The following is a 27,785-nucleotide window of genomic DNA, read 5'->3' as shown; positions in this document are numbered from 1 at the left end:
ATAAACATGATGTGCAGGTCCTGACCTCGACTGTTGTGAAGAGCCGTTCGTCGTGTAGATCGAGTGAGCTTGGTATAACAATAATAAAATAAAAGGTCAACAAATCTCAAGCCCGTTTTCGCGCCTCAACTCTTTGTCCTGCCGTGCATATGCATCACACGTAATTCTACAGGCGCGCAATGTAAGCGACGAACAAGCGCTTCGTTCCGGCTCGGAAGTCCCTCAAAACACTATGAAACGCGTCCTTGAACCGCCATGGGAGTCTGGGTTCACCGACAAGCTTAGAGACGACGAGGGGATCTTTTTATGAAGGAGCGTGCCGAGCGCAGCAACTCGTTCGTATTTATTTTCGGCCGTGGTGTTTCCGCGTGGGCATCTTCTTTCTGTACACTATAGCTTGTACTCGCCGCTTCCCGCGAAGTGTCGTGACCCGCGGATGATCGTTACCTCCGTTTACCCCAACGAGCACTGTCGAAGAGTCTTAACGAGACGCGGGGTCACGTAATCCTCCATAATCCTGCGTAAGAAGGGGCGTCCTCATGTGCAATTATGTTTCTATGAAAGGCGTGTCCTGTACGCGACGCGAGTGTATACACGCTGTTCTCGGAAGGCCTCTGTTGCGACGTTTATCCCACACTGGTGCAGTGTCTCTTCCGTATTCATCCCCCCGTAAAACAGGTTCTCTACACACCGGAGGCCGAATTCACGAGGCTTTACGTACGTAAGTGCTTTCTTGCTATTGGCCGACGGCGGTCTTTGCTAATAAATATGTCCAGCACCAGGATTGGCTGAAGTTTTTATCCGAAGAAAAAGCTTTAGCGTAGGTGCCTTTTTGAATACGGGCCCAGTCTTACGCGGATAAATGCCATACGTGGATGTCGCGCACTCACCGGAAGGCCTAATTATTCGTCGAGTTCACGAACGCCAGATGATAAATCGTAGTGCCGCTGCACTATGGCTTAAAGTGATAGGTGCCACAACTCGCGGCAGATAGAACCACACGGGCGGCGACGAGCCTGTGTGGTTCTCGACTCGTGCAAAATCCGCAAGTGCGCTTCACCACGGGTCTCCTGTCGCCTAACAGTGATAGCGCTCTACTGCAGGCAAGAAATCCTAAATTGCGTGCGCCAGCGCCGGGACTGGTGCCACCGTCCCTGTCGGCCTATATTCTACGTTCCATCCTAATTTTCTTCCAAATTTAGCTCTAAACTTCGACGGTGCTATATCAAAGCGCGAGCTCGGCCGCCTTCGTTAGGACATGTTACGTATGTATGCAAAGCCTGCTTGCAGAGCACAATGCGTTGGCGGGCTAGTTGGTGCGAATCCACTATTAATTTGTTGCAGAATTTGACTCATCATGTATCAATAAGATAATGCTTTCTTCGTCCTTACTTCATGCTCACATGCATCTTGACTTCTTCCTGCACCTTTCTTTTTTTCTTTTTAAGCCACAGCCCAAGGTAGCTGGCATGTTACATCAGTGGAAACATCAACTATAGGTCGCAGCCTCATATCGACGCCTTCGGGACTTTGTACGATGCAAGTTCGCGCGTAAACTTGACTAAAGCACGCCGTCTATAATTTTGCTTGCTTGCTTGCTTGTTTGTCTCTCTGTTGAATCTCGCAACTGAATCGCCCTCCTCGATTTCTGCTGCTGCTGCTGCTGCGACATCTTCGTGGCTACAGATAATTCTCTCTCTCGTCTAAAGTGCAGCTAAACATCTTCCGCGGTTTCAAAAAGACCAGCGCCACGGATACGTCGGCACACTCGCCGACCAATCGCCGCCTCTTCCCCCACTTCACCGCAGCCTGGTGTTCCATGCACGCGCACGCATGAAAAGTGAAAGCGGCCGCGGCGGCGCATCGAGAGATGGAGGCCACCGCGGCGCTGCTGCCTTCGGCTGCCGTCGGCCCCGCAAATGGGTCAAGGTGCAGCGACCATGACACTCGCGCCTTCTTCCCGCACTGGTGCGTTACGTCACTGGACTGCCGCCGCCGGAACGGGGAAAGTGACGGCGGCGACGGCGTCGGACAGGCCGCGCCGCGGGGGAGCCAACCAGTTCGATGCTTGCCTTCCCCCCCCCTCCCCCCCACCGGCACCCTCCCGCGCTCACGATTAAGTAGCTGTCGCCGCTGCGGCGAGACCGTTCGCCCGGGAGCCCGTTGCTGCGCCGCATGTTGGCAAGTGAGAAAGAAAAAGAAACAAGCGAGGAAAAGAAAAAAATAGAGAGACTGTCTGTACAGACGCATGTGCTACGTGCGTGTGTGCCTTACGTTAGCGGCACGTTCGTGTGCGTCTGTTCGGATTAGGCAACCAATCTATAGCCGCTATTAGGAAACGCTGAAACGAAGTTCTGTCGGAACGGTCGAGCGTGGATTGTCTTCTCTATTTTTTGTCCGTAGGCAGGAAAAAAAGGTGTGCTGTGTGTGCGTTTGCGGGCACCTTAATGAGAGAGGGAGTGAGCGTGTCTAATTTGCGGGGTAGTGCAATTTGTCGGGGTTTATTGCGGCCCTAATGATTCTCAATTGCCTTGACGTTTGCTGATTTACGCCACATTTAGTGGAATTTCGCACGCCCATGCCAAGAAGAAGAATAAGTTCAGATATTTCGGTTCTACGTCGCGGGCTTTCAGATAAGCATGTAGAGTTTTCTAGATTCGGAGATACGCCCACTTGTGGTAGCCTTCTCTAAATTGGTCTTTGTTGTATAGTGCCATCAGCTGTGGTGATATCACACTTGCCGGTTTGCCCATGCTGACTGTGTTTCTATTCCAGTGCTAGTTTTCGCGCTTTCTCGTGGGCTCTAGCGGCGCTAAGTACGCCTTATCAATGGAATCAGACCGCCGTTACCGGTGACTAACCGCAAGGGAACAGAATGGAGCGAAAGGAATCCATACATTATGCCAGCCCAGCTTCATCTGCATCAAACGTTGATGGTACGTCAATACTTTGCTCGATTTGTCAGGTCCCTTAACAGCTCGAGGACGCATACAGGCTCGCGGAGTGGCACAGAGACAAAATTTCAACTAAAATCGACACGCTGATGAGGCGCTTTCGGAAATTGACCCTGCTTAGTGGACCTAAGCTCTTCAATGCATGAGATTTATTCACCTCATATCATTTACTTGTAAGACGTCTTGAATGACTTCTCCATGCCATTTCTTGTTCGTGGAGCGAATTTTTTTGTTTTCTCCTGAAATATATCCTGATCAACTGGCTGTATTGAGTTTAATCATCAAAACGCGTACGCTTTCGGATGTTGTTGAAGTCACTCTTTCTTACTAAGAATAGAAACAGTGCAGTGTATAAAGTGCAGGGCATCACTGAAAGGAATCATTAAGTGCCAGCCAAAATGACGCTTGGATGACTCTATAACGGCTACTATTACGACGATAACCTCAATAAGAGCTTCCTCGAAGCTTCTTTCCCTCAGCACCTCATTTTTTTTTCGCTTTAACGTAAACATGACAAACATAGCCGTGATAGTTTTTTTTTTTTTTGTAATATGGTATCAACGGACATCAGAAGCCGAAGGAGTAGAAAAAGTACTCGGAATGGCTTAGAAAACAAAAGATGGACACGTTGCAAAGAAAGGCTCGTCGCGTATAGGAACCACTCGAAAGTGACTCTTCTAGCTGGAAAGTCAAGTAATAATCATAAAACGCTGATGAAAGAGCAAAACAAGTGCAACGCCAAAGAAAAAGCAGCCGTGCGATGTCACACTGACACTGTGCGCCAGGAGAGAATGCGTCGTGTGCTCGCTTTCTGTATGCGGGTCAGTGTATCCGCATGCCGCAGTGCGCGCAGGGGTCCTTCCGTGTGTATACGCGAATGGCTCGCCCGCCCTTCTTCCTAGAAACTACTCGCCTCATCTTCTCTTGAAGAGCAACGTTCACCTCTAAGCACGCGCGCGGACACCTGCTCCACGAACAGCAAGAAAAGCAACACAACGCCGCATAGACGCAACAACTCCGCATCTCTTTTGACGCCGACGAGCAGGGACGACGACGCCCCTTGCCACTCTCATCATCGTCGTAGGACTCCGCCCCCCACATGACCGGGTGCCATCGTCCAAGTAACGACTCCCCGGGACCGGGTTATTCTGCCCCATGCCCCGCACTCAAAGGCTTTGTACAACCGCGCCGGGAAGGCGAGGGAGCGCGTTAGCTGCATACTGTCCTCGCCGCTTTCCTTTCTCCCCGCCTTGGCAGTTTCGTATCGCACGACGCAATGATACGCTCGCCCCACTCCGTGGACGCGTTTGTGGGTTGCACGAAAGTACGAAGCGGGGGTCATTCCACCGGGATTTCTGTTTTTTCGCCCGTCTCTTCGCTGTTCCTTTAAACTGTGCCGTTCCGGTCGGCTCTTGCGCTGGACACGTGAGCGCAGAAGAAGGATGCAGGCACAGGCCGGACGTCCGAGAGAGGAAAGAAAATCGTCTGAGTGAGCTGTTAGCCCTGATGATGTTACTTTCGATGTTGCGGTTTTACTTGTTCGTTTGTTTCGTCTTGTCTTTCGTTCACGCGAACAACTAAGATGCTACGGATACGCTCATTATCTCTCCGTTCATGTTGGCTATTCTTGTGGGGGTTATGCGCAGGTCATTGACTTTCTTTCTTCTTTCTGGGGGCGGGGCAGGAGATGAGAGGAAAAGGGGAAGGTGCGCTCACACCGTGACCCTGCCGCTGACCTCTCCAAACGCTTCTCTCGTAACTCTGAACTCACTGCTGTACATGCCACTACTATGCGTTACACCAACTGATGCGGCGCCGAAGATGCCATGCAGTGTGGCTATGCCCTCCTGCCGTGAACCGTGTATTGCGTGATGTGGACACAAAGACGGCAGTGTCTGCGACTTCCTTTCCTTCTTCTCGAAGTAGTTTACAAAGTCCGAATGCACGACGCGCGTGTAGACAAGTAAACGATGAAGAATATTTCCACCGCAAACTGATGATCTTTCATGCGGACACCATTGTTTCCGCCACGATGTCTTACTACCACGGTCCAGAGTTGGACTCCTCGAAAGGGTGCAGCGGAACGCACTCTTCATCCGGCCGCCTCGATCTCTGCCGTATGCGGCTCTCTCCAGTCGCTGCTCTCGGTCCCATCAGCTCCCGTGTGCATGCACGAAGGCCGGCAGATTAGGATTCAGGAAGCGAATTACAGGGAACGAAACCCACGGCTCTTCTTTGCATGTCTTCATCGCTCCCACGTTTTCTGCCCGCCGTTTTGCAGTGTACGCATTGTGCAACGAAGAGTAATGACGAGCGCACTCATGAGCCACTTCGCCACGGAGTCAGTTCGTATTCTTAGCGTATACATATATTACTTTAAAAAAAATCTACATGCTTTCACCTGGCCAGAAAGCTCGCGCCGTCTGTCTGTGTGTGTGCGCGTGTGTGTACATAGCGTGCGAGCACTGGGCTATACACACACCGTATAAGCTGAATGGGGCTCCCAAATGTTCCAGCATGCGAGGAGGCGCACGTGAGCGTGCCAGCGAGCCGCAGCGAGCGCAAGTGTGTGAGCATGCCTGCGGCGTTGGCTGCGGATGTGATGAAGAAAATATGGCCGACTGTCACGCACTGCGTGTCAACAGCAGAGCGAGTCAAAAAAGAATATGAAGAAGTCGCGAGCGGAGGTTCCCGCGCGCTCGCCCTTAATGGTCCCACGGAAAAAAAAAGGTTAGACGGTCGCTCGCTTCCCGTTTTTACTTCTGGCTCTTTTTTTTTTTTCCTTTCGCGCCTCGCACCATTTGCGGTGGCGGTGCTCGACCTCACTCGGCCTTGGACGTCACGAAATGTTTACGCACGGCTCACGATACGTGTCTCTTGTCTCACAACGAGACCGCGGAAAAAAAAAGAGAAGTGTCGTGAAGGGGAAGTGTCGTGAAGTGGTGCCAAGCGCGAGCCTCCCTGCTACGGGGTCGCCTCACGCGTCTCCCCAGGTCTACACCTGCGGCTTCACTTTCTCTCTGTTTTGGATCCTTTACTTTGTTTTTCTACGCACCGTGTCACCTTCTTCAAGTCGTTGTTTCTTTAGCGTGTGTGCGCGAAAGTCACAAAGCTGGAACCGACGACCGCAAGGTTGTCGCTCTGCCTCCGTAAAGTAAACGCCTACAACTTACTCGCCTTGCGTGCGCCCTCGAACGTCAGGGCCCATTTGGGAACGGCAGGAAGTCATTCGCTGTGCCAGCGTCATTGATCGTGCGAATAGAGTTTAGGTAACGCGGTGTCTCGGGCAACGCCGATACTTCAAGTCGAGCTGCTCGGCCATTCGGTAACGTGGCAGTAGTGCGCGGCGGAGTTTCGCGCTGTCAGCTGCGCGCTCCAGTCGATCCCTATGCCGTGAAGCCTAAAGCGGCAACCGCAAGGAACGTATTCTACGCATGTTTTTGTCCGTAGATCTGGGCCTAACGTCCGCGCTTCCATTTCAAGCAATGAGACAACACCGCTTTCGTCATGGCTATAGAATGCGTAACATGTTGCATCCATAGGGCATGACGTAACAAGCAACACGATTTTTCGCCAGTGATCGTAGTGTTTTGAGTGCGCAAGTTTAAAGTTATGGCCACACAAAATATAACGGCAGAATATACGTTTCGTGCGGTTGCCGCTTAGCGTAGCAGACGCACCACTGTCAACCTCGTTTGCTGAAATTCTCAACGCATTGCTTCTCTGTTAAGAAATAAAGATAACACGCCCTGCAACGGCCCTATGAAGTGACCGCACACAATAATATGGAATCATACTATTTCGTATCTCGCGTCAAGAGAGATAGAGAGAGAAATAGAAGAGAGGAAAGGCAGGGAGGTTAACCAGACGCGCTTCTAGTTTGCTACCCTGCACTGATGGAATGCTATGAATATATATCGGACATGGGAGTTGTACAGGACATGTGGGTTTTGTCAACGGCGTTCCACAGCTGCAATTCGTAACTGTATATAATCGCTGGCAATGTGCGATGATGCGCAGGAGATGCGTATTGCAGCGGCCGGGTAACGCTCGGAACGTTGGCAACTGGGGTCGGGCGACTCACCTGATAGGACTGTGGATAAACAAAAGGCAGATAGTAGAGCCACGCTGACCAGCAGCGTGGGCCCAGCTATGAGGTGCCGTAGCCCCATGGCCTGGCCTGGGGGGTCGCTTCGTCACCTGCGCACAAGAGAGAACAAATGTGTGAGACAAGGTTTGCCTTCGGTTCAAGATGAGGCCTATACTACGAGGGCACACAACGCACTGCCTCAACACGAAATCGCTCCACCGAGGTAATCACGGTGGGGCGATTTGTAGGTTTAAGCTATACTTGAGGAACTGGAAAGTTGCACAAAACTATTTTTTTTATGTTACTTCACTCGCCCAATTACTAGCGTGAAGCTGCACGTCGCTCGACATTAAACTGCAAATGCATTGCACGCAAGTTTGCTGTTTGCAAACGTTGCACCAGAGGCGAGAAAGCACCCGGATGACAGCGTCGTTAATGTGGACACTTCAATACCAATCAATTCTTTAATCGTTCGTTCTCTTCGGCTTCGGAAGGGGTCATTATGATAACATTTACACAATTTCCCCTATGTGTGCGTAGTTATTCCTCGGTGAATCCTGTTTCTGGGAGCAACAGCTTTAACAATGTCGTTTCCATCGTGTTAAACGATTATCTGCTGTAGCAGCGGATGACCCAGACTGTGCTTAACTTAAACTTCGAGATCTCCGTTGTGATTGCCACTCTGATTAGTGACTATATGTTACGTAGAATCCGTGCTCTGACTGTTTCCTTGCGCTGTCGGGTCGCTATCTATTGATTGGTTCTAACTATTACGTCCATAGGTCTTGCAGCAGTGCCAGGAGAGATACTCGTTCAATTATAACGTTCAGTGATGAAAAAAGAAAGGTCGCATTGAAGTCGCACTAAACCCCCTAAAATAAGCTCGACGAACGTGCCGCACAAGCCGATAGACAGAGATATTGCAGCTTTAATCGGCAGAACCGCAACGCGGCCGCGCGGTGATAACGCGCGTGCAATGTGCTTCCTTGGAGGCTGTCAAGAGCCATTTTTCTTTCCGAGCCTGGTCCGTCCTTTCGTGGTGGGAAAACGGAGGGGGGGGGGGGGGGATTCGAAGAGAGAGAGAGAGAGAGAAAGGCAAAGGAAAGACAGGGAGGTTAACCAGAGATTATCTCCGGTTGGCTACCCTGTACTGGGGGAGGGGAAAGGGGATGCGATAGGTGAGAGGGAGAAGGATTAAGGAGAGGGGGAAGGGGGGATTCGAAACCGGTACAAGGCCACAATGAGGCTCGATGCAGCCTAACGTCCTCCCAAGCACTCAGCCACCTTCTCGCCCGTCGCGCGCACTGACACCTTGCATCAGTCGCGAATGTCGCGGCGTTCCGCACGCGAGCCAAGCTTCCTCCCACCATAAATAACAGGGAACCCCTTAGTCGTGCGCTTCGCACGAAAATGCACGGCGATACGAAATGCTCGCTGTCCGGGTTAGCGGCGGCGGCGGCGTGAATTATACATCGAGGATGTTTCTGCCGCTCTGCGACGACGCGCTGCGTCGAAGTGTGCGTGCGTGGGTGTGTGTCATATACGCCGGGGTGCACGCGCTCGGCGCGACGTTCACCTTCGAGAGCGTCGCCTGCTGCTTTCACTCGTCCGAGGCGGGCGCCTGAGCGTACCGCAACTTCGTTCCCCCGCTCACTATTTTGTTTAAGCCGTCTTCACAGCCCGTTTGCACGTCGTGAGCTTTCCTCGCGAACGTAGCTCTATAGGAGCAAAGTTCGCTAAATCAAAACGGGACATCGCAGCACTTTTGCGCTCGGAATTGTCAACAGCATCTATCAACTCGAAAAAATCCATTTTCATTTTCCGGCCAACCTTACATTAGAAAGAACAGAAGGTAAAAAGTTTCCGAGTCAAGGCATAGCGAGCTTCGTGCATAGCCAGCTTCGTTCTTTTTTCATTGTAAGGACTTTTTTTTCTTCTTTTCAAATGGACATTACGAAAGTTTCCGAAGCTTAATTCCTAGAGATTCCAGGTTTTTAGGTGCAATTGGTTATCTAGCGCCAATATTTTCCTCTTTCTCAACCAGCTGAGCAATATCTTTAAGATTATTTTGTTTGGAAAGCAAGGTCTGTGTTATTGTTGACTGCTCTACCACTTTGTATTGTCGTTCGTGTATCCCTTTCTTAGCTTCTCAGACGTGATTGCTTACGCAGATTTGGTTTTTCTGCTGTATTTTCATCGAAACCTCGGCGATATAGTTCTGTTCTCTTCTCGTGGATAGTTTCTGCACTAAGCATCCCACTATATGAAAGAGTGCCACTGGTTTCCTGTTTCCTCGCAACAAAGGCAGCACTGTCGGGCGTGCGAAAGTTAACACAATACCGTTTTGCGTATACGCACTCGCGCTGTACGAATCGCGTCTCAAGAAGAAGAAGAAAAAAAAACACGTATTACCATCGTGTACTCGCGCGTTCGCTGAAGTATCAGTCGCGGCAACCACATGGGACGTATTTCAAGCGGTGTGCGGCGTCTACCAGCGTCGGCGCACACCTTGGTCACCGCGCGATGCAGTTGCCGCGGCCAAAACGCATACGGGAGGTTACCCGCCTTACTCGACAACAGTATGGAACGCGCGCCGGCCGGCCTGGATATCAGGGCGAGATCATCGTGCGGAGTGCAGGGTCGATTCACCAGCACCCATTTTACGTCGCTAGCCCTAAAAATAATATAGCTGTAACTGAGAAACATTCGATGCCTTCAGATCCCGGTGTTCTTCGCGCTTCCGATGCTTATACGATAGTTGCCGCTCGCGAAGGGTCAGTGTGCCCTGCGTCTCCGCAGTCTCTGTCCTGGCGGCACACACGCACATATGCGGGCGCCTCCTCGCACTGTAACTCTCCCGGACACCGGAGGAGAGGGTTTGGCCGGCTATAAAGCATCGGTCGCTGAACCAGACCAGCTGGCATTGGAAGAAAGGCGCGCCTTGCCGACGTTGGTGGTGGCGGCGGCGGCAGCGGCTTTTCGTGTAGTCCGGTGCTCTGTTATAAGTCTTGCACTCCGTGCAAGACACTGCGAGTTAGGCATGGACGGCTGCCGCTTCTGCACTCTTTTTTTCTGTATAACAACGCCGCCGACGCCTCGAAGCCCCGCCCCGTCCGGAGCGACGAGCCGAATATGCTCCAGTGCGGAGACTCTCGGCGGGTCCTTTGCTCCTCTCTCTCTCTTTTTCTCTCTCTATGCAAGCAAAACACGCTCGATTTATACAGTCAGTCGCCGCCGCGCGGCGGGCAGCGTTCGGTTCATCGAGTAGTCTTGGAACTGGGCTCACATCTTGCCGGCTTTTTTGAGCACCCCCCATTTTGTGGTTTCCTCCACCCGCTCTCTCCCTGTCTCTTTTTCTCTCTCTCTACTTTCTCATCTGCCGGAATTAAACGCGAGTTATGCTAGACGATTAATTAAAAGGCGCCCGCAATCTTACCTGCACTTTCGCTCTCTCTATCACTATTGCCATTTTGTTCTTATCTCCCCGTACCCCTCTCTTCTTCTCTCTCGTCTGTAAGGCTTCCTAGCAATGGGGGTCGTTAATATCCCTGCCTTCCTTCTTTCTATCTCGGTGCCAGTTTCGGGGAGTTGATCAGGATCGTTAATATCCCCTTGGCCGTCGTCCTCTAGACGTACTTTCTCACCACGCCGACGGAAGAGCAATCCAAGTGTGAGCCTCTTGCGCGAGAGGCCTGGCCCGTTCGTGTGACTCCACTTCTTCGTGCACTCATTTCCGAAACCGGTATGCGGAACAGAGCGCCAGGCGCCGAGGTGAGATTCGCTCTAACGAAACGCAATCGGACGAACGGACGGAGTCATGCAGCCGCCGATGAATGCCCGGGCCGGGTCGGGCGCCTTTAACTGCTTCTTTTGGGGAAGGGTGGGGGTTGGGGGGGGGGGGGGGGTGAGGGGGCTCGTGAGAGCGACCACTTTCCGCCTCAATCTTCCGCTTCATCGGTCTGCCGCTGCTTCTTCGATATATAGCAGATTAGACGCAAGCACACAGGTGCACGCACGCACGCACGCACACAAACGCACGCTCGTTCCCGTATGCATACACGCTGCTCTCGCGTGTCCGGCGTTGCCGGCTCGACGGACACTCATTTCGCGGTCTGGTGTCTTTCGGAGCGAGCGAGAAAGAGAGGGGAGATAGTTTGAGTCGCTTTATATAAAGCACGAGCGAAAGTTCTCCGAGGCAGCTTCTCTCGTTCGTCTATACGCGCGCGCAGTCTCTCTGTTTCTCTCTCCCACGCCGTCGGGTGTGCAGCGGTAGTACGTTCCCGTTCGCGTGACTGGCTTTAAACACCGGGCGATTACACGGGCTATACATCACGCGAAAGGGGAACCGCGCGATAGGAAAATTGTTCGGGAACCGGCGTGCGGGGGTCCCTCGCTCGAGAGCGCACTGCATGCCATATATATATATATATATATATATATATATATATATATACAGACACACACACACGGCTTCAATGCGACGGCGACGCCTGATAAATGACGCCTAGGCGCTCCTCCATCCCATCTCGAGTGCCTCGGCGGCTGGTATAGTGGAAGTTGTACTGGCGGTGCTTCGCGGTGGATGCTGGCCGCGCGCGCTCTGTTTTACCGCATTGTTGACCGCTCTGTGCGCGTGCGACTGCATACGCTCCTGACCGACGCGAAAAACGAGAGTGCAGTGCACTGGGATTGTGGCCATCTGCCTCGTTTCCTCTTCTCGTGTTGTGTTTGTTCTCTCTTCCTTTCTTTCGCGCCGTTTCCTCTCCTGCTGGCTCACGTGCAACGATCTCGGAGTGGAACGATGATTAGGGTTAATTGAACACCGCCTAATCAAGCGGAGAGAGAGAGGGACGTCGTCGTGCGTACGACTGCCAATTTTGTTACACAAAACTATCGGACCGCGTGCGCTCCGCGGCACTGTCTGTGCTGGGCACGAATGCGTTCTTTAACCCGCGCACGGGTTTCTTGACCTCTCCATCTGTTGAACTGGCTCGTGCAGACTCGACTTTGGGGAGTGCCGGCCGCAACAGTAAGTGCCTGGAAGCCACTTATGCAAGCTCAGCGCGTGTGCGAGTGGGCGTGCCCGGATGCATCACTGCCCCGGCCGAGCGCGTAAATTTAGCTGGCCTCTCCTGCAGCTGTTATTGAATGCCGCATCGACGCGTACGAGAGCGCGTTAGCTACGCGACTAGCTTGTTCTGCGGGGCACGAGGTTAATAAATCTGTAACAGGGGTTCTGTGGAACAGAACTCTAGTTACAGCTTCTTTGGGCAGGTGGACCTGGTAACGAAATTGCTTGTTTAGCCGAGAAGGTGCCCCGGTTGAAGCTCGCAATGATTACCTCATCATTTAGGATGCCGCCTTGTCTTTTTTTTGTGTTTTGCTTGAGGCACGTTTTCTTTACGCTGACGTCAATGACCGCGTAAACGCAGGGAATAGAAATACCTACTAGGCTCAACCACCAATATGTAAATATAAAGATACACAAATAAAGAAGGGCAGTCGACTGCTGTCAACAATGGCCGACTGTTTCTTTCTTTCTTTCGTTCTTTTCTTTTCCTTTTGTTTATTTTCGATAGCTTGTATGGTGGATCACAACGAAGATGTACCGCGTATTGCTTAGTAGGAGTTACCGTTCATCAGGCGCTTGCAAGCATGGAAAAAAAGAAAGGAGCAAACTTAAACTTCGTTCGCGCGTTTCCAAATGTCTGGAGGACACGTGTCTTGACTCCACAATCTGAACAACGCATACGTGTAAAGTTCTCTCACAAGAGCCACGCAACAGTTAGAGCACGCAATGTCACGTACTTTCCAAGCTTTTAGAACCGCGGTATCGGCGCGCACACCGCGCACGAATCGTGAGCAATCGTTCGTAGCCATCCTATAGCCTATGACAGTAGTGGTACTGGTAACGAACAGTATGTATGTACGCATGTACAAACGAAGGGCCGCCACCCAGCGCGCTGGCACTGCGGGATTTCTTCAAGGCCAGCGTCTCCCGCAGAGCAAGGGGGCGCACTGCCGCCTTCTCTTTCATCACGCGAGACATCCCTCGAAGCGCTAAGGTAGTCGCGCCGACAGCGATGGCGGGGTATTGGAGAGACTCGCAGTTTGCACAAAGTTCGAAGCACTGACAACGATGGCTGGCGCTGTTCTGGAAACCAGCCTCGCGGAACGGGGCCCTCCTTTCTCGTGGTTTTGTTTCGTGGCTTCGTCCTTCTCATCCACTTGACACATAAAGAGCGACAGCGCTTGTTTGGCTAACGCACACGTCATTGGCGCTTCTTGGTACGCACATACCAACAAGTTTTCCTAATCGCGACTGGCGCACTCGTACTGTCGGGCCCGTTCGCATCCGCCGGTACTGCGCTGCCACCCGAAAGTGGTGTGCTCGTGGTCCCCCCTGGGGCGCGCGTCGAGAAGTGTGCTCTTTCGACTCCTACCAGTTAACGACTCCTAGCAGTTACTGTGCGCAGATGTCGTAAACCCCTACGTGTTCCAATTAAAAAAGGACGCGGGCAGCACACAACTCCGAAGCACACACGCCTATGTTCACGGAGCAGCTAGCCATTGAGGACGCGTGATGCGCCGCGTATACAAGCTGCGCGTATACCGACACGCGCTGAAGGCGCTATGGCATGCGCCCTGACCACAGCTCCGGACGCGTCCGAGTTAGCCAAGCGTCCGTAACAACTATAACTTGCAAGTTCGAAAGAATCGAGCGCGAATGAGTGGCACGGCCGCAACCGAACGGCGGTGGACGGTGTGGCAGCGCTTCTTTTCGCGCTGCGAGGAGGGGTCAGCGATCCCTTCCCGTCGTACACCTCCTCGTCCTCCTGTGGGCCACAGCAGGCGTCGTTGTTCGCTGGTTCATTCGTACGCGCGCACGCAGACACTCATCCTCCCCCCCCCCCCCTTTCTCCGGGAGCCAACGCATCCTTTGTCTTGAAACAGCAGCACTTGGTCGAATGTCTTTGCGCTCCCATGCGAATCGGGGGGCGCCGGTCAGTGCACGTATGACGCTTCTTCGCGTATAGCAGCCGGACGCACGCGTTCTGTGAGGCGGATCTCTCCTCCTCCCGTATGCGACAACATATATACACACACGCGCGGAGTGCGCTTCGCTAAGCTTCACTCCGTGCCTTGTTTGATGACGAGTAATTTTTTTTTAGGGGGGAGGGGGAGGAGGGGGGGGAGGTTTTTAGGAGTTGCGAGTTTCGAACGTGTAGCCGGGAGGAGCTTTCTGTGGGAATAGTTTCATCGAGTCGTCCGTGTTTGTGTTTCATTTCGCACGCTATGTGCAGTCAGCAAGGCAGCTTCTTTATTTGCACCTGTACGGACAAATGAACGAAGCCGTACCAGCAGAATGATTGCAAGCGCGGGGCGATATTGCTGATTGTGAAACCCGCGAAGAAATATCTGCTCCTTCCTTTATGTCGGGGAGATTCATCGCGAGACATACAAGCTAAACAAACAAAATAAAGTTGAAAAAAAGAAAGATAACAGAGGAGCTAAATATAATAACGCATCCACTTAAGTAAAACAGTTAGTGCAATTATGATTCGTTATTCACGAAGATTCCCAGTAGAAGCAGCGACGTAGCTCGCAGCAAGCTATTTACACATCACTGTTAACTATAGTTCCAGTTGTACAACTCGAATGTAATTAAAGCCGCCCATCTGTCCTAGGTAATTTTCTCTTCTTCGTTATTTTCTTTCATCGTTTTTTTTTCGTAGCTTTTCCACTGTCTTGTGAATGGTGCCAACAGACAACATCGCAAACGGTCGAAATCGCATTCTCCGCGGCAACGTCAAAAATGTCATTCACACTTAGTTTCGCGCACCCGGTCTCAGGCCGGCGAGGCACACGACAATGAATCGTGCGTCGAGAAGTCACCGCAAGGGTACTACGCACTGCAGCAGCCTAAAACAACGACGCTACCGTAGCAAGAGCAACAACAGCGAAGAGCGCTCTGGTGACTCTTCCTCCTCCGTGATGCTCGCAGGACCGTCCCGTAGGCAAGAAGGCGACGAAAACAGAGCAAAGACGCAGTCGCTCGAAAGAGGCACGGTGGGGGACTTTTTCCCCTGGCCGCGAAGAGATCGTCCGCTCTGCAGTAACGCGGCACTCTCACTTTTTCTCGGGCGCGTCCTACCGGGGCCTCTTCTTTTTTTTTTTCTCTCTCTGCTTGAGGGATTTCCGAAATTGTTTCCTGACGAGCGGCTCGCATGCACCACTGATGGCCGTTTGTGCTGCACTCTCTCCTCGGAGGAGGAGAGGCGCCGGAGACAGCGAGAGACCGACCGTCCGGCGCGCACAGTGCAGCGTGAAAAGAGCGTCCAGGAGGCGTGCAGAAACTGGACGCATGCGTCGGGAAGCAACGGTGTGGATGACCTCTCGAAGCAATGGAAAAACGAAACAAAGCAGGACGAAAAAAAAAGGCATTGAGGGGAGAGAGTGCTCGCAGACCTGGTAGAACCACTCTCTTATCGAAACCCCAGGTTTCGCGCTGTACTTGTTACCTTTGTAAGATTCCTTTTGTTTCAACTCGTCTTTCATCCTCGGACCCAAATGCGATTTCTCTTCTTAGACACTTTGGGCCGTTTTAGCGAGTCACCTGCTTTGAAAGCTAGAGTGCCAGTGCAGTGGAGGGACACGATTCCTTGAGTCTGTACGTGCATATATTTTCTAGTTAACGAGAATGGGTGAACAGTGGTAAAACAAGGAATGTCGTTGGAGCGGAGGTCTCGACACGTATCCTTTCCGAAGCTTCGGCTCCAGAGACGTTCCTCGTTCTACTACTGTTCATAACTTCAAACCTCCATCTTCCCCCGAAAATCTCTATCGTTTGAATAGTTAACGCAAATATAGAGCTCTTTAAACACATCGTTTAACGGATGCGGGCATAGCCGAGCTCTTCGTTAATAATTGGCTTAGTTAATCAGCATGCTAACAATTATAAGATCAAACTTAGCATACCGCCGTCTGTTGCGTAAAGTACAACGTTGATCCTAAACGCACGCTGTCATCGCATGTTCAAATTCAGAGCCCGTGTTTAACGAACCAGTTGATACGCTATTGTGTCACTCTGAAGGAACAGGCGCCAACGAATGGCGAGAGCGAACCTTAAGACATTAGCGGAGGGCCGTCTGGCCTATGGCAACATGTTTCTTGCGAAAGAATGCGTTTGGAAATTCTTAGGGAGGACTTATTCGCCGCGACAATGTGACCAAGGATGCATTACTTACTAAGCAATGCGCGTCACAGTGCTGCATCCACCTTTAAAATTGGTTTCGGTATACTCGAGAATCGCGAGCTTCGAGTTCTGTTACCAACGTGCCCAGCTCTCCGCGCAACGCTATGTGGTGCGCCGAGCGAAAATTCACGAGGAATGAGGAAGAGCTATCGCATAAAAGCGACGCTCGTTCTCACCGGCGGCCATGGCGAGGACAAGCAACAAGTGAAAAAAAGAAAAGAAAAGGAACTAATAAAAGCAGGAAGAGAAATAAAAAAAGAAAGAAACAAAATGCGGCATCGGAAATCGCCGAGTCTTGCGAAATGAATAAACGCGAAAGTCCGACGGACGACCGTATCTCTATACAACATTTCACGCATACGCGCACGCAGCTTGTCAGCTGGCAACCGCACTTTCCTCGCGGGCTTCGACTCGCGTCCCCCCCCCTCCCCCCCTCGCCCCTGTCAGCTGACGAAACCCAAGCGACGTGCTGCCGCCGAAAGGGCGCCCATTTTTTGAGTACGTATCTTTGCTCTCATCGGCCCGGAATAAGGTGAGACGACGATTATTGCTGGGTTCTGATGAAGTTTGGTGCGTGGCCGAAGCGAGAAAGAGGAGGGGGATGAGGAGGAAAGTATAGAGCGAAAGAGCAAAAAAAAATGAAAATAACATAAGAATGGTGCGCATAACAAATAAAGCAACCGAAACTCGGCAGGCGGTTTCTCCGACAATTACGTAATTGCTACGACGACGACGACGACTACGAAGACATGCGCTGAGCAGACGCGTTCCAACCTTCCTCCCCTCCCGCCGCCTATCGTCGCCGCATTAAGTGTCCCCTTCCTTTGGCCGTCCTCCAGTGTCATGTTAAGTGCGGCGTATAAACAACCCGCCTCGCGCAAGCGCAAACAGGTTTAGCGCGCTTCATCGCTGTGGCCGAGCGAATGCGCTTACACGCGCGCTCGGCGCCCAGATAGAATCTAGCGATTCCTTGCGCGAAGCCGACGATGCACTCTGTGCCTGCATATCTGCACCGTCGATCGGGTTCTGGTGGAAACAATTTGTTAACTAGTATCGAAAGGGTTACAAGCTCCGTCACGTCGGAGGCGACCCGATTGAGCCGTTATGTGGGGAGGCCGCTCAATGCAGGGGCAATGCTGCAGACTCGTTCGAGAGACCCATTAGTGGGTCAACGTTAGCATGTATAGCATCCTTTTGTGGCGCTTTGAGCGACGTTGCTTCGTAAAAGAGCAGACCTTCATCTAAAATAAAGCACACTATGGTAATTACGGTTTCGTGTCCGCAGAATGTCCGAATGACTCAATATTTCTGCGGCAACAGGAAGGGGAAGGTATAATTAAGTTTGTCATTTTAAGGTTCAGCTTTATTGCTAACATACCCCCTTTTAAGCAACATGAAACAGCATATACAAATGGCTGTAGTGGCTAGACGCAGGATTCCAGCATGAAAGAGTTCAATTTGATTAAAAGTTCAATGGTAAATCTTCTTCGTACATATTAACATGTTAGGTTGAAATCCACAGATCATGAGTAATCGTTGCTTCAAAACGAATTTGGTGTTCCTTCTCATATTGCTAACTTTTAAGAAAGACATCTGAACAAAAAAAAATATTCTCACGTGGGGCAATGGGAAGTAGTATGGTTAAATTTTCGGTTATCGAATAAAATCGAACTGGGCTTGCACAGCATGCTCGAGGATTGCCTGTCAACACGTATGGCTGGCAGGTAGCCCTTTCTTTATATACTATTCATAGCTGTACCATACTGCTAAACAAGCTGGAAGGCTCTGCAGGCGCACGCTGCTAGAGCACCGCGCAAGTCCCGATGCATTACAACTCTCACACGAGCCCAATGGCCGCTCCATGAGTCATCTGGCTAACAAAGGCGCTGGAGTTATAGAAAGAAGTCCTGCGTACGCATTCGCTCGTATGCCTCCTCTCCCACACCCCGCACAATGAATGCCCGTTTCAGTGGAGCACATACGCCTACGACACCGCGTCGTTGCTTCACTTTACCGTACGCGACCGCGCGCTCGAAGAAAAAGAAAAAAGAAACGACGCGTTTGCCAGCGCGCCTCTTGTGTATCTGGATGCAGGAAGGAGAATGGCGGCAGCCGACGCGTCGCCGGAGGCATAATTGCATCGCCTCGCCGCGTCCTTGGAGGTCGCGAGCACGCGTCGCCTTCACCCCAGCCCTTTGTTTTGCCGGCGGGTTAAAGACAAGAAGGGGGGTGGAGGGGGGGGGGAGCGCTCGGCGATGGTGTCATCAGTACCAGCGACTCGCGTTCCCTTTGCCTCTGTTTAAAACGAACAAGAGAAATGTGGGAAAGCCCTACGTGGAGACGCCTGCTCCACGTTAGAGGATGCGTTCCTTTATGTCGTCTCTTTCGTTTTGTCGCTTGAAGCTCTCGCCGGTCGCCTTTCGGATTTCGATATACGCGTGACCATCATTCTGTCCATTCGCCGTGCGAAAAAAAAAAAAAACCTGCAATCGCCGTATCGTGAGGTCTTACTTTTCCATTCGCTTCGCTCTTCTTTCTCGATCTACTCGTGGTACTCGTGCTCTACCTGTAGTTAATATAAATCCAAGCTCGTTTCGTTAACGCATTTCTCTTTCTCAATGAAGATTAATAAAGTACTAAGAACTGAAAAAAAAAGGAACGCTAATCTAGGTCAGGGAGGAGGGGAACGCATGACTATAGCTACGGTGGATGTCAACGCGTGCGTGGGAAGCTTTAATTAGCTCAATGACTACTTGAACATCCCACTCCAGTTTATAGTCAATGCCTTCAATGCGCGTGGTGTATGGGTTAATCGTTGGGAAGCCGGCTGAAGTTCGTGAATGTCCATCTACAACGACGCCTCGGACCCAACACCGCTTGGAACATATCGACCAAACAACCGGTCATCGTGCAACTAAATACGTTAATCGAAAAGCGGGAACAAAGCGCTTAAATACAGCATTACTTCGAACGAAAGCCTGTTTCAGGATGTGCGGTTTGTGCAGCACGCAGTGCTTAGAAACTTGAGTATCGCGCTGCGGTAATTGATGGCTAATGCCTGGCTTACATTAATGATCACCCTACATAATGACGACGTTGGTGGCAGTAAGCTATAGATTTGAAAGATACCTAGTGCGATCACACGAGGCGTTACGGTGTCGCGATAGGTTGCTTCTGCTGATCATAGTTGCAATAACGTGTAGCAAACCTGCTGATGCATTTTAACTAAAAAAAAGAAACTAAAACCAAACAAAAACGAAAGTTTAAAACAAAAAGGAAACTTTTTTAAAAATTGGTACTTAAACATTAAGAAACCAGCGCAACATTAGAGCTAGGACTAGGATTCTTAAAATGCGAACGAGAAAAAACAGACGTGACTAGCGGGCTTGCGAGTGGCGACCAAACACACGTACGAGCACGCAGGAATTCCCGACATATTTTCTCTTCGATATCGCCTGGCTCGAGTCCTTCAGTTAGTAGCCCCACGGAACAGATTGAAGCCGAGCCTAAAGCTTAGTGGTCGCGCGCCAAAAAAAAAAAAAAAAACCAGAAACGCGCGCCAACTGCGGACGATATCACGCCGGAGATACGTCCGAAATGCGCGTCCTATGCAGGGACAAATTGATTTGGGCAAGTAGGTTCACCTTGAAGGTCCATTAGAGCAGCGCGATGGGGCGAGGACAAAACACACACACACACACACACACACACACACACACACACACACACACACACGTACACCGCTTGTCCCATGTACGTATGTTCTTGTCTCGTCGCGCTGCTTCAATTGCGACCGTCTCCCAGTTAGTCCTTCGTCCTCTTCCCATTCCTGCGCATGCTTTCGTAAAGATGGCCTCTCGACATCATTTGACACTGTCAAAACGTTCTGCCGCAGTACCAGAAATATCTGCGCTGAATTTGTTGCCCACTGATTGCTGGGCCGCGCCTTAGGCACGGAATGTTTGGTCATATAGCTATCGAACGACAGTAAGCCAGAGCGAAGCTTTCTTGGGAAACCTAGCCGGACTTTCCTGACCGTCGCTGCTGGGTGCTGCTGCAATCTTGCGGAATAGCTCGTACTTCTAAAAAATGGAGTTGAATTACAGGCCCGATGGTGGGGTCGAATCTAGGTCGTCAGCGCAGCAGCCCGATGCTCCACCAATCATTAAGCCGTAATAATATATAGTATAGTTGATGACTTGAATAAACTGATTCTGAATCACACGTATACTGCAATCGCGCCAACGCCAACCAGCTCTTTGAGGTGGTCACCGCGCGTGTCGCTTTGCGTAAGCGCGGGTGCTCGAGAGTATACAATACATGCGCGGCGCTCCAGTTACTTTTGGGCCAATAACCGCAGGAACGAAATGGGCAAATTTATAGCATTCGATCAACCGCATCCCGAAGGCTTCACTTCACACAGACTCCAAGAAGTGCGTTGAGTACGCATAGTTTTTTTTTTAATCGTTGTCTTTTGTCTTTCAGTGACAAGTTTCTCCGGCGACAGTGACGCTGCCAATCTGCGTCCGCGAATTTACGCCTCGCTGCGCGAGCATGTGAACCGCCCCGATGGGGCGTTCCGGGCGGAACTGTCGGGTGCGCGCGATTGCGGCGGCGGCGGCGGATCGGAAGCATGGGCACGAGCGTGCGCGCGCAGGATAGTCACTCCAAGGACGCGTCCTTGGCGCGGCCGGCGCGTTTTCCATTTCTTCGGCCTTCCAGCGACGGACGCCGCTCGTGGCCACCCAATGACCGCCGGTCAGACGGGCTGCGTCACTCGTGACGTATGCGATGTGCGGCGCGCGTGCCGGACGTGCAAGGCTCGCGTGAAAGACAGGCCCGTGGCTCACGACGCCCCCGTCGTGACGCATCGTGCATGCCTGCGGCCACGGGCAGTGTCTACCGTGTACACACAGGAATCTTTTTTTTTTCTTTTTGTGCTTCCCAGCATCGCCGATTGCGCATCCGTGTGCAAAGACTGGAAGCTTGCTGCGGATAAGAAACGCGACGATCTCGCGCGCGGCAGTTATTTTGTTTCCGAAGAGTGTTTCGTCATTTCCTCAAGGAACCCAGGGCGTTGCGAGTTTGTTTTCTCGTTCTTGTTCTGCTTTTTACAACATGGAATTTCAGTGCGTTTGCCACCGTTAATAAATGATCCTAGCAAAGAAACCCCGCAAGCACTCTTCTCCACGCAACTCCGTCGCCACAACTGGGCGACCGTACTTTCCCTCACTACAGGTGCGAGACGGAAAAATCGGCCCGTATCCACAAAACATATGTTCTTACGCTAGAGGTGTTAACAGCTGCCAGGCTATTGCGTTGTTTGGCATCTTATTAGCTAAGGCAATAGACCAATGGCAATGAGCCCACATGTAGGTAACGCTTTGGTGAAATTGGCGTATTACTCGCCCGTTATTACTTAGCCTGTAGGTCATACCTTCTAACGCAAGATCCGGCGTCTGAGTTGCGGGGAAAAGCCTGCTTGCAGGGTTTTAGCCATCGACAATTTTCTTTCTGGGATTATTGCAACTGATTTCGAATAATTGCCTTCAATCCTTGGCTTCTATTTGTATGATCAACATCGCTTGCTTTAGAATGAGCTTCTCCACTTCGCCTATTCCATATGCGGCGAATCGACCTCTGCTCATACATATTAAGGCGCATGGTTTCAGAAGTCATTTTACATACTATTACTCATTGACGTGTGGAACGGAGTGCAATGTCTCGAACGAGGCCAACGCACGTAAATTTGATTTCATAGTGATAAAAAATAATAAAGCCTTACTGGAACCCAAGATCACAGCTTATTGCGCGAATCACGAATTTGCACAGATTCTTGGGCCGTGTCGCATTAACGCGTTTGCCGCATATACCAAACTTGTACAAAACCTTTAAGCTTCTGTTTTCATCTGACTCGTCAGTAAAGACCAACAACCTGGAACTAGACGTGAAAGCAGTTAGAAATGGAAAACGTATCCTATTTATTACTAGGAAAAGGAGCGGGAATCAGTTTGCTGTCGTATAGTTATGTGTCCTTGAATGGCTTTTATTTCTGTCTCAAGCTTAATGAAAATATGCTAGAGAGAATCACACAAGATAGCAGGTAAAAAGAATCAGATGAGAACGAAGCACGAACAAAGAATATGCCACGCTCCCCTCTCACTATGGCACAGATACTTACTGGAAAATGAAACCTACGAACGGTTGCCTGCTTTCGTGCTACCACTAAACGGTACATCGCGATCGTCCGTTCCTTCGAACCTTCGGGGTGTAAGTGCAGGCTCACCGAAGTCTCAAGGAAACGCGCAGGAAAAAAAAAAAGGCGCGATGAAAAAATTCCGGGAAAGTCCTCTACGTGGAGTCTCAAGAAGACAAGCAGTAACGAAGAGAGCTTGCGCGCGGGACAGATGCGGCCATTTCACCACCTCGCTTGTCTTTGCCGCTGAATCACCGTCCTTGCCTTTGGCGGACGGAACCTATGCTGCGCCGCAGACAGCCCGAAGAGTTTCTTCTCTCTTTCTTTTTTTTGTCTGTAATTAGACATTCCGCCTTGGCCACATGGACACGGGGCGCCGCGCAGACGCACACTTTCGTTTTTCGACGCGGTTGGTTCCGAGAACGCTCATTGCCGCCTCAGGGAATGAATGTGGGATGGGAACTCTTTTTCCTCCGTCTCGTTTTGTGTGTATGGCCTCTGGTGCTATTCTTATTTTCTTTCCGTCTTTTTCTTTTCTTTCAATCTTTTCTTATGCTTTTTCTTCTCCTGACTCCTAATGGTATACGCAAGTCCGCTTATAGTCTGATTCGGCTGGGAAACAAGCAAAAAGGCTCACACACAAAAGCAGCGTCTTGGCACGCCGGGTTGAATGCGTCATACCCGTGGCTTGCTCGTGAATGGTACGGCTTCGCGCATCCTTTATTCCGCGTTAATTGGCTCGCGTCTACGAGCTACACCGCCGGTTTTGCATGGCGGGGCACGTGGGTTCGGCGCGCTAGGATGTTAAGCGGAGTGACGGCGACGCCTCGATAAGAGTCTCATAGGTAATAAAGCGCTCCTGCATATTATGCCAGTGGGGTGAGTTACTTTCGTCAGCCGGGAAAGTGCGAGGTTTCACAACCACCGATGCAACTTCCTATATATACCTCCGTGAAAGAAAAGTCCCCAACGTGACTTTCAGTTGCAGAACGTGATGCTTTTTTTATTTTGTTATTTTTTTTCGTGCTCGTCACTCTGTGATACTCGCATGCGTAATAGACGCTCGCCCCCTCAACCACTCACAAAGGCAGAGTTGAGTTTCGCAACGCATAATTGATCTTGCCTATCGGACTTGCCTTACGTGCTGGGCGTGTATTGCCCCCCAAGAAGCCTGACGGAATTTCAAGAACGATAATCGGAGTAACGTAAGGATACGCAGGAGCACGCAATTGCGTGTCTCACCTAATCGTGCCCATTGAACAGGGCCTCTCCTTCGCATTCCCAACGCCATAAACGTTTGCCGCAAGAGGATGTAGCCGCTTCGCTCCGGAATCCCGACTTTAACAACTGTCACCGTTCCGGCCACTTAGCGGCTGCGCTAATTAACGAGACCGGTGCCAATCACAGGCACTCTACAGGCACACGTTGATGTAAACAGCACCGCCCTGGATTTACCTGACTTGCAGCTTGAAGGAGACAGCCAGTGCAGAAAGGAGATACAGGAAAGTGAAGTAGCGTCACGTCAAGTTTGCTACGCTGCATTGCAAGAGGAAATAAAGACGTAGAAATAGCTAAAGAACGAGGAAAGGGGAAGAGGACTGAGTGTGTGCACTTGTCGAAGTACACATCCCGTCAGCGAACCTTCGCAGAGATGTGCCAAGTAAAGGAACTGCGAAAAATTCTCACTGCACTGCGGGCCAGTGACGCACACGAATATGGTTCAAGAATCTTTGTTGTCACTGTAAGACGTCGTGAGTCGAGCGGGTTTAATGCCGTCCGGAAGGGAGGCATTGAACATCATCAGCTTACACAGAGAGAGCGAAATAAGAAAGGAAATGTGAGATGTTTGACAAGAATATATGTCTAGTTGGCTGCCCTGTAATGGACTCCTGGGGAAAGTAAAGGTGAGAAATAAAGAGATGTTCGATAGTCTGTACACTCAGACGCAAAATTCGCCAATATGTGTGTCACCAATTCTAATAACGAACAAGCTCGCAAATGTGACCCCAGAGGCTTGGACATATGTTCTTCGCCTCCTAGCACGTTAGAGTGAGTGAGTGAGTGAGTGAGTGAGTGAGTGAGTGAGTGAGTGAGTGAGTGCTCACTCACTCACTCACTCACTCACTCACTCACTCACTCACTCACTCACTCACTCACTCACTCACTCACTCACTCACTCACTCACTCACTCACTCACTCACTCACTCACTCACTCACTCACTCACTCACTCACTCACTCACTCACTCACAAGTAAGAGCTCACTCTTACTTTGAACAGATTGCCTGCCATATCTCGCATTCAGCTCAGTTTAGAAACGTGTCATTTCACTTTTGTCTTTTCTGCAGCCTTAAAATTCGACCATCAACCGCCGACGTCCCTCAAAGACGCTTAGGTTCGCGACGTGCAAGCATAAGAAACGACACGCGAGAAATCATTACTGCTAACACGGCTTTAAAAAAATCAGTGTGCGCGTCTTCTCATTGGTATGAGTCGGCTCGTTCATCCCTCTCCTCCCCCCTCTCCTCTCCTCCTCCTCCTCCCCCCCCCCCCCCACCACACACACACGCTGCAAACCTTTTCAAGCGCTCGCGTGTGTGTATTCGAGATCGTACGCGCACCCCGTATACGCCCGTCGCAGCGGGGGCGCACATCGCGTGGTGCTGTGTGCGCGGCGTTGTCTATCGGCGCGTGCGTACATCACCACCCGCTGCGACTCGAATCCGTTGGGCACGATCGACGTTACGCGGCGAATACCGCCGCGCAGAAGAGAATGATGACGTCTCGCGTATGCGCGCCGATGCGCCGTGAGGTGGGAACAACTCTGGGAGAGTGCCGTCGAAGAATGCCGCGAAAAACGGCGTTTCCATTCGCTGCGACAACAGGCTTGCGCTTGTTGGCCGGTGTAGTTAGAACCCGCTAGCGACAACAGGTAGAAGAAGAAAAGTTATCAAAGCTAGGCGTAGACTTTCTGGGCACGTGTTTGTGTGGGCAACGAAACCGTAAGAAGGACGGGAAGAAAAGTAAATACAGTCACTTACATTATATAATTTTTCAGTAGCCTAATCAGAACGCAAAACTCCTTTCTTTTTATTTACTTTAATACTCGGATGAAAAGCGAATTAACGTTGAGAGGTCGCTAGAAAGATTAAGTGGGCCGTTGAAAATCGGACCGACATACGAATGTAACCGAACGTTATCTTTACCTGCAATGTCAAAGGTGCCGTAACTATCCAACGGGACATTAGGCTAAGGTCTTTTAGTGAAACGAGTGCGAATCGGCGCAAACCTCTCCGCCGGTTCCCCGAGTGGTATTTTACGTGTACAGTCGCCGTCATACCTAAAAGGAACCCGCCTCAAACGCCATCTTGCTTCTCCTGCGAAAGAGTGCTGGAGATATCTGGTAAGGGTACCTTACGAATGTCACATCATGACGCGCCGTCCTTCGAAAGAACTCGACGTTTGTTCCTTGCAACCCGTGTTTGTTTTAAGTCAAGCCGCTATGCGGATGCTTTCATTGTTCGGATCAAGCCTGGCGACGACCGTACTCCCACACACCACACGTCCACTACGAAAGAGTTCCAGCATGGTGTGAACACGACCTAAAATGGTTCGCTTCGGCAGCAAACCAACGTGCCGCTGACGTAACGGCGTTGGCGTCGAAACGTTGGTGAAGCTCTTGACGAACGCACCCACCGCCACTCGTTTGTCAACACCGCGAGCGCCTTTCACGCTTTCGTATGCACTCGTTCACGGGGCACGCGTCGCGCGGTCGGCGTATACGAATGCTTACTCATACATAGCGCCACATCTTTTTTTCTTCTCTCTATCTCAGACGCGCTGTGCAAGCACGCCGTCCCGTATGCTTCCTGTTCGTGTCGCGTCGTCGCAGCGCTCTCTGGCTAAGCTCGGTCGAGAGAGAGGAGGAAATAAAGATCCGCAAAACGCGTCGGCTCATCCCTTGGCCCCGTCCCAGAATGTCCAGGGACACGCGCGGTCTCACACATAAGCAACATGGGCGCGCTCGCACACGCGAAGAAACGAGCCGTATGCTAGTCTCGAGATTGTGCGTATAACGCGCATATACTCTCTCGGGGAGAGCCACGCTGGCTGGCTACACACGTGGATCGCTCTTTGTGCCACGCAGGGGCAGACAACGCTGCTGCTGCAGTTTTCCGGGAACGTTGTAAACGCGGCGCCGGCTTTGGTTCAGTAGCATTAGCAGGACCTCTCTGAAAGTAATCGATGCCCCACATCACTGCCGGGGCTCTGACGTCACGGCGGGGAGTGTACTCCACCGAGTCGAGTTCTTGGAATGTTTCTCGCAAAATTCGCGTATTAGCTAGCTTGGATGTATGCGCGTTTCTTCGTGTGCCAATCTTTCTTGTTGCCCTACTACGACTATCTGTATTGCGAACGAAGCTTACTAAAGGAACGCAGCGTTCCTTTTTCGCGCCTGTCGTTTACACCATGCGCAATCGACCATGTTGTTCTGAATGCACTTGTGCTCGTCACATGACCGATCCTAAGTAGCATTTGGCTTGGTCAATCGTTCGGAGGTAGACCACTTGACAACTCGGACTTCTCATGGCTTCCATTGTGCCCCGCCAATGTGCGTATAATTGAGGTGACCCTCTACAAGCGAGACATTTGCGGTGACCGCCTGCATACGGCATCCTGCTCCAGCCAATAACAGGCAGCATGTTTCTTCGCTCTTCCGGCAGCAAGTCACACGCGGGCAGTAGAGCGACAGCCTATAGGCAGAGAGTCGCCAGCCGACAACGTTTTCGGACGTCACACCCTTCGTAAAACATTTACGGCTGCTGCACCTTTGGCAAAATCCGCATCTATAATACACAGCTCGCTCTGTTCGTGTTTGGCACGGACAGCATCGGAGAAGCAAGTTTCGCAACAGGAAACGAAGGGGTTAATAAAAGTCCGCGAGATGCAAATGAATCATGATTAGTGCATAAAACAAGGAGGGGCGCGAGAAAGAAGTAATGGCGGCGGTCGGTGCATCCAGGGCCCGCACTTGCCGCGAAATAAAACTACCTTAGATTCTTGTGGCGAGCGCTGCCGGTGAGGGGATGAGCCCGTGCCAAGGAAGCGCTTAAAATGAATGGGGCGCCAATTTGTGTTGCGCTGTTTCGGCGGCCGACGCCGTGTGGTGGCTAGCCGCGAGGGGAGTAATCCGTCACCGCAAAGCCGACCGAAGGCTTTCCTTAAGTAACTGAAAATAAACGTTCCTCCTTCTTCTTTTTTCTCCAGCTCACATGTGCGCGGCTATCGCG

The 27,785-nt window shown here is 51.3% G+C and overlaps 1 protein-coding gene across 1 annotated transcript in view; it reads right to left on the bottom strand.

Moving 5' to 3' along the window:
• Nucleotides 1–27,785, bottom strand: part of tnc (tenectin) — a 154,478-nt gene that overhangs the window by 77,767 nt on the left and 48,926 nt on the right. Inside the window, exon 2 of the mRNA XM_070533324.1 lies at nt 7,039–7,154. Coding sequence (XP_070389425.1) covers nt 7,039–7,126 — 88 coding nt within the window. The 5' untranslated portion in view covers nt 7,127–7,154. The remainder of the gene's footprint in view (nt 1–7,038; nt 7,155–27,785) is intronic.

This window comes from Dermacentor albipictus, chromosome 2 (genome assembly GCF_038994185.2).
Source record: "Dermacentor albipictus isolate Rhodes 1998 colony chromosome 2, USDA_Dalb.pri_finalv2, whole genome shotgun sequence".
Taxonomy (NCBI): Eukaryota; Metazoa; Arthropoda; class Arachnida; order Ixodida; family Ixodidae; genus Dermacentor; species Dermacentor albipictus.
This window is presented reverse-complemented; position numbering and strand designations above follow the sequence as displayed.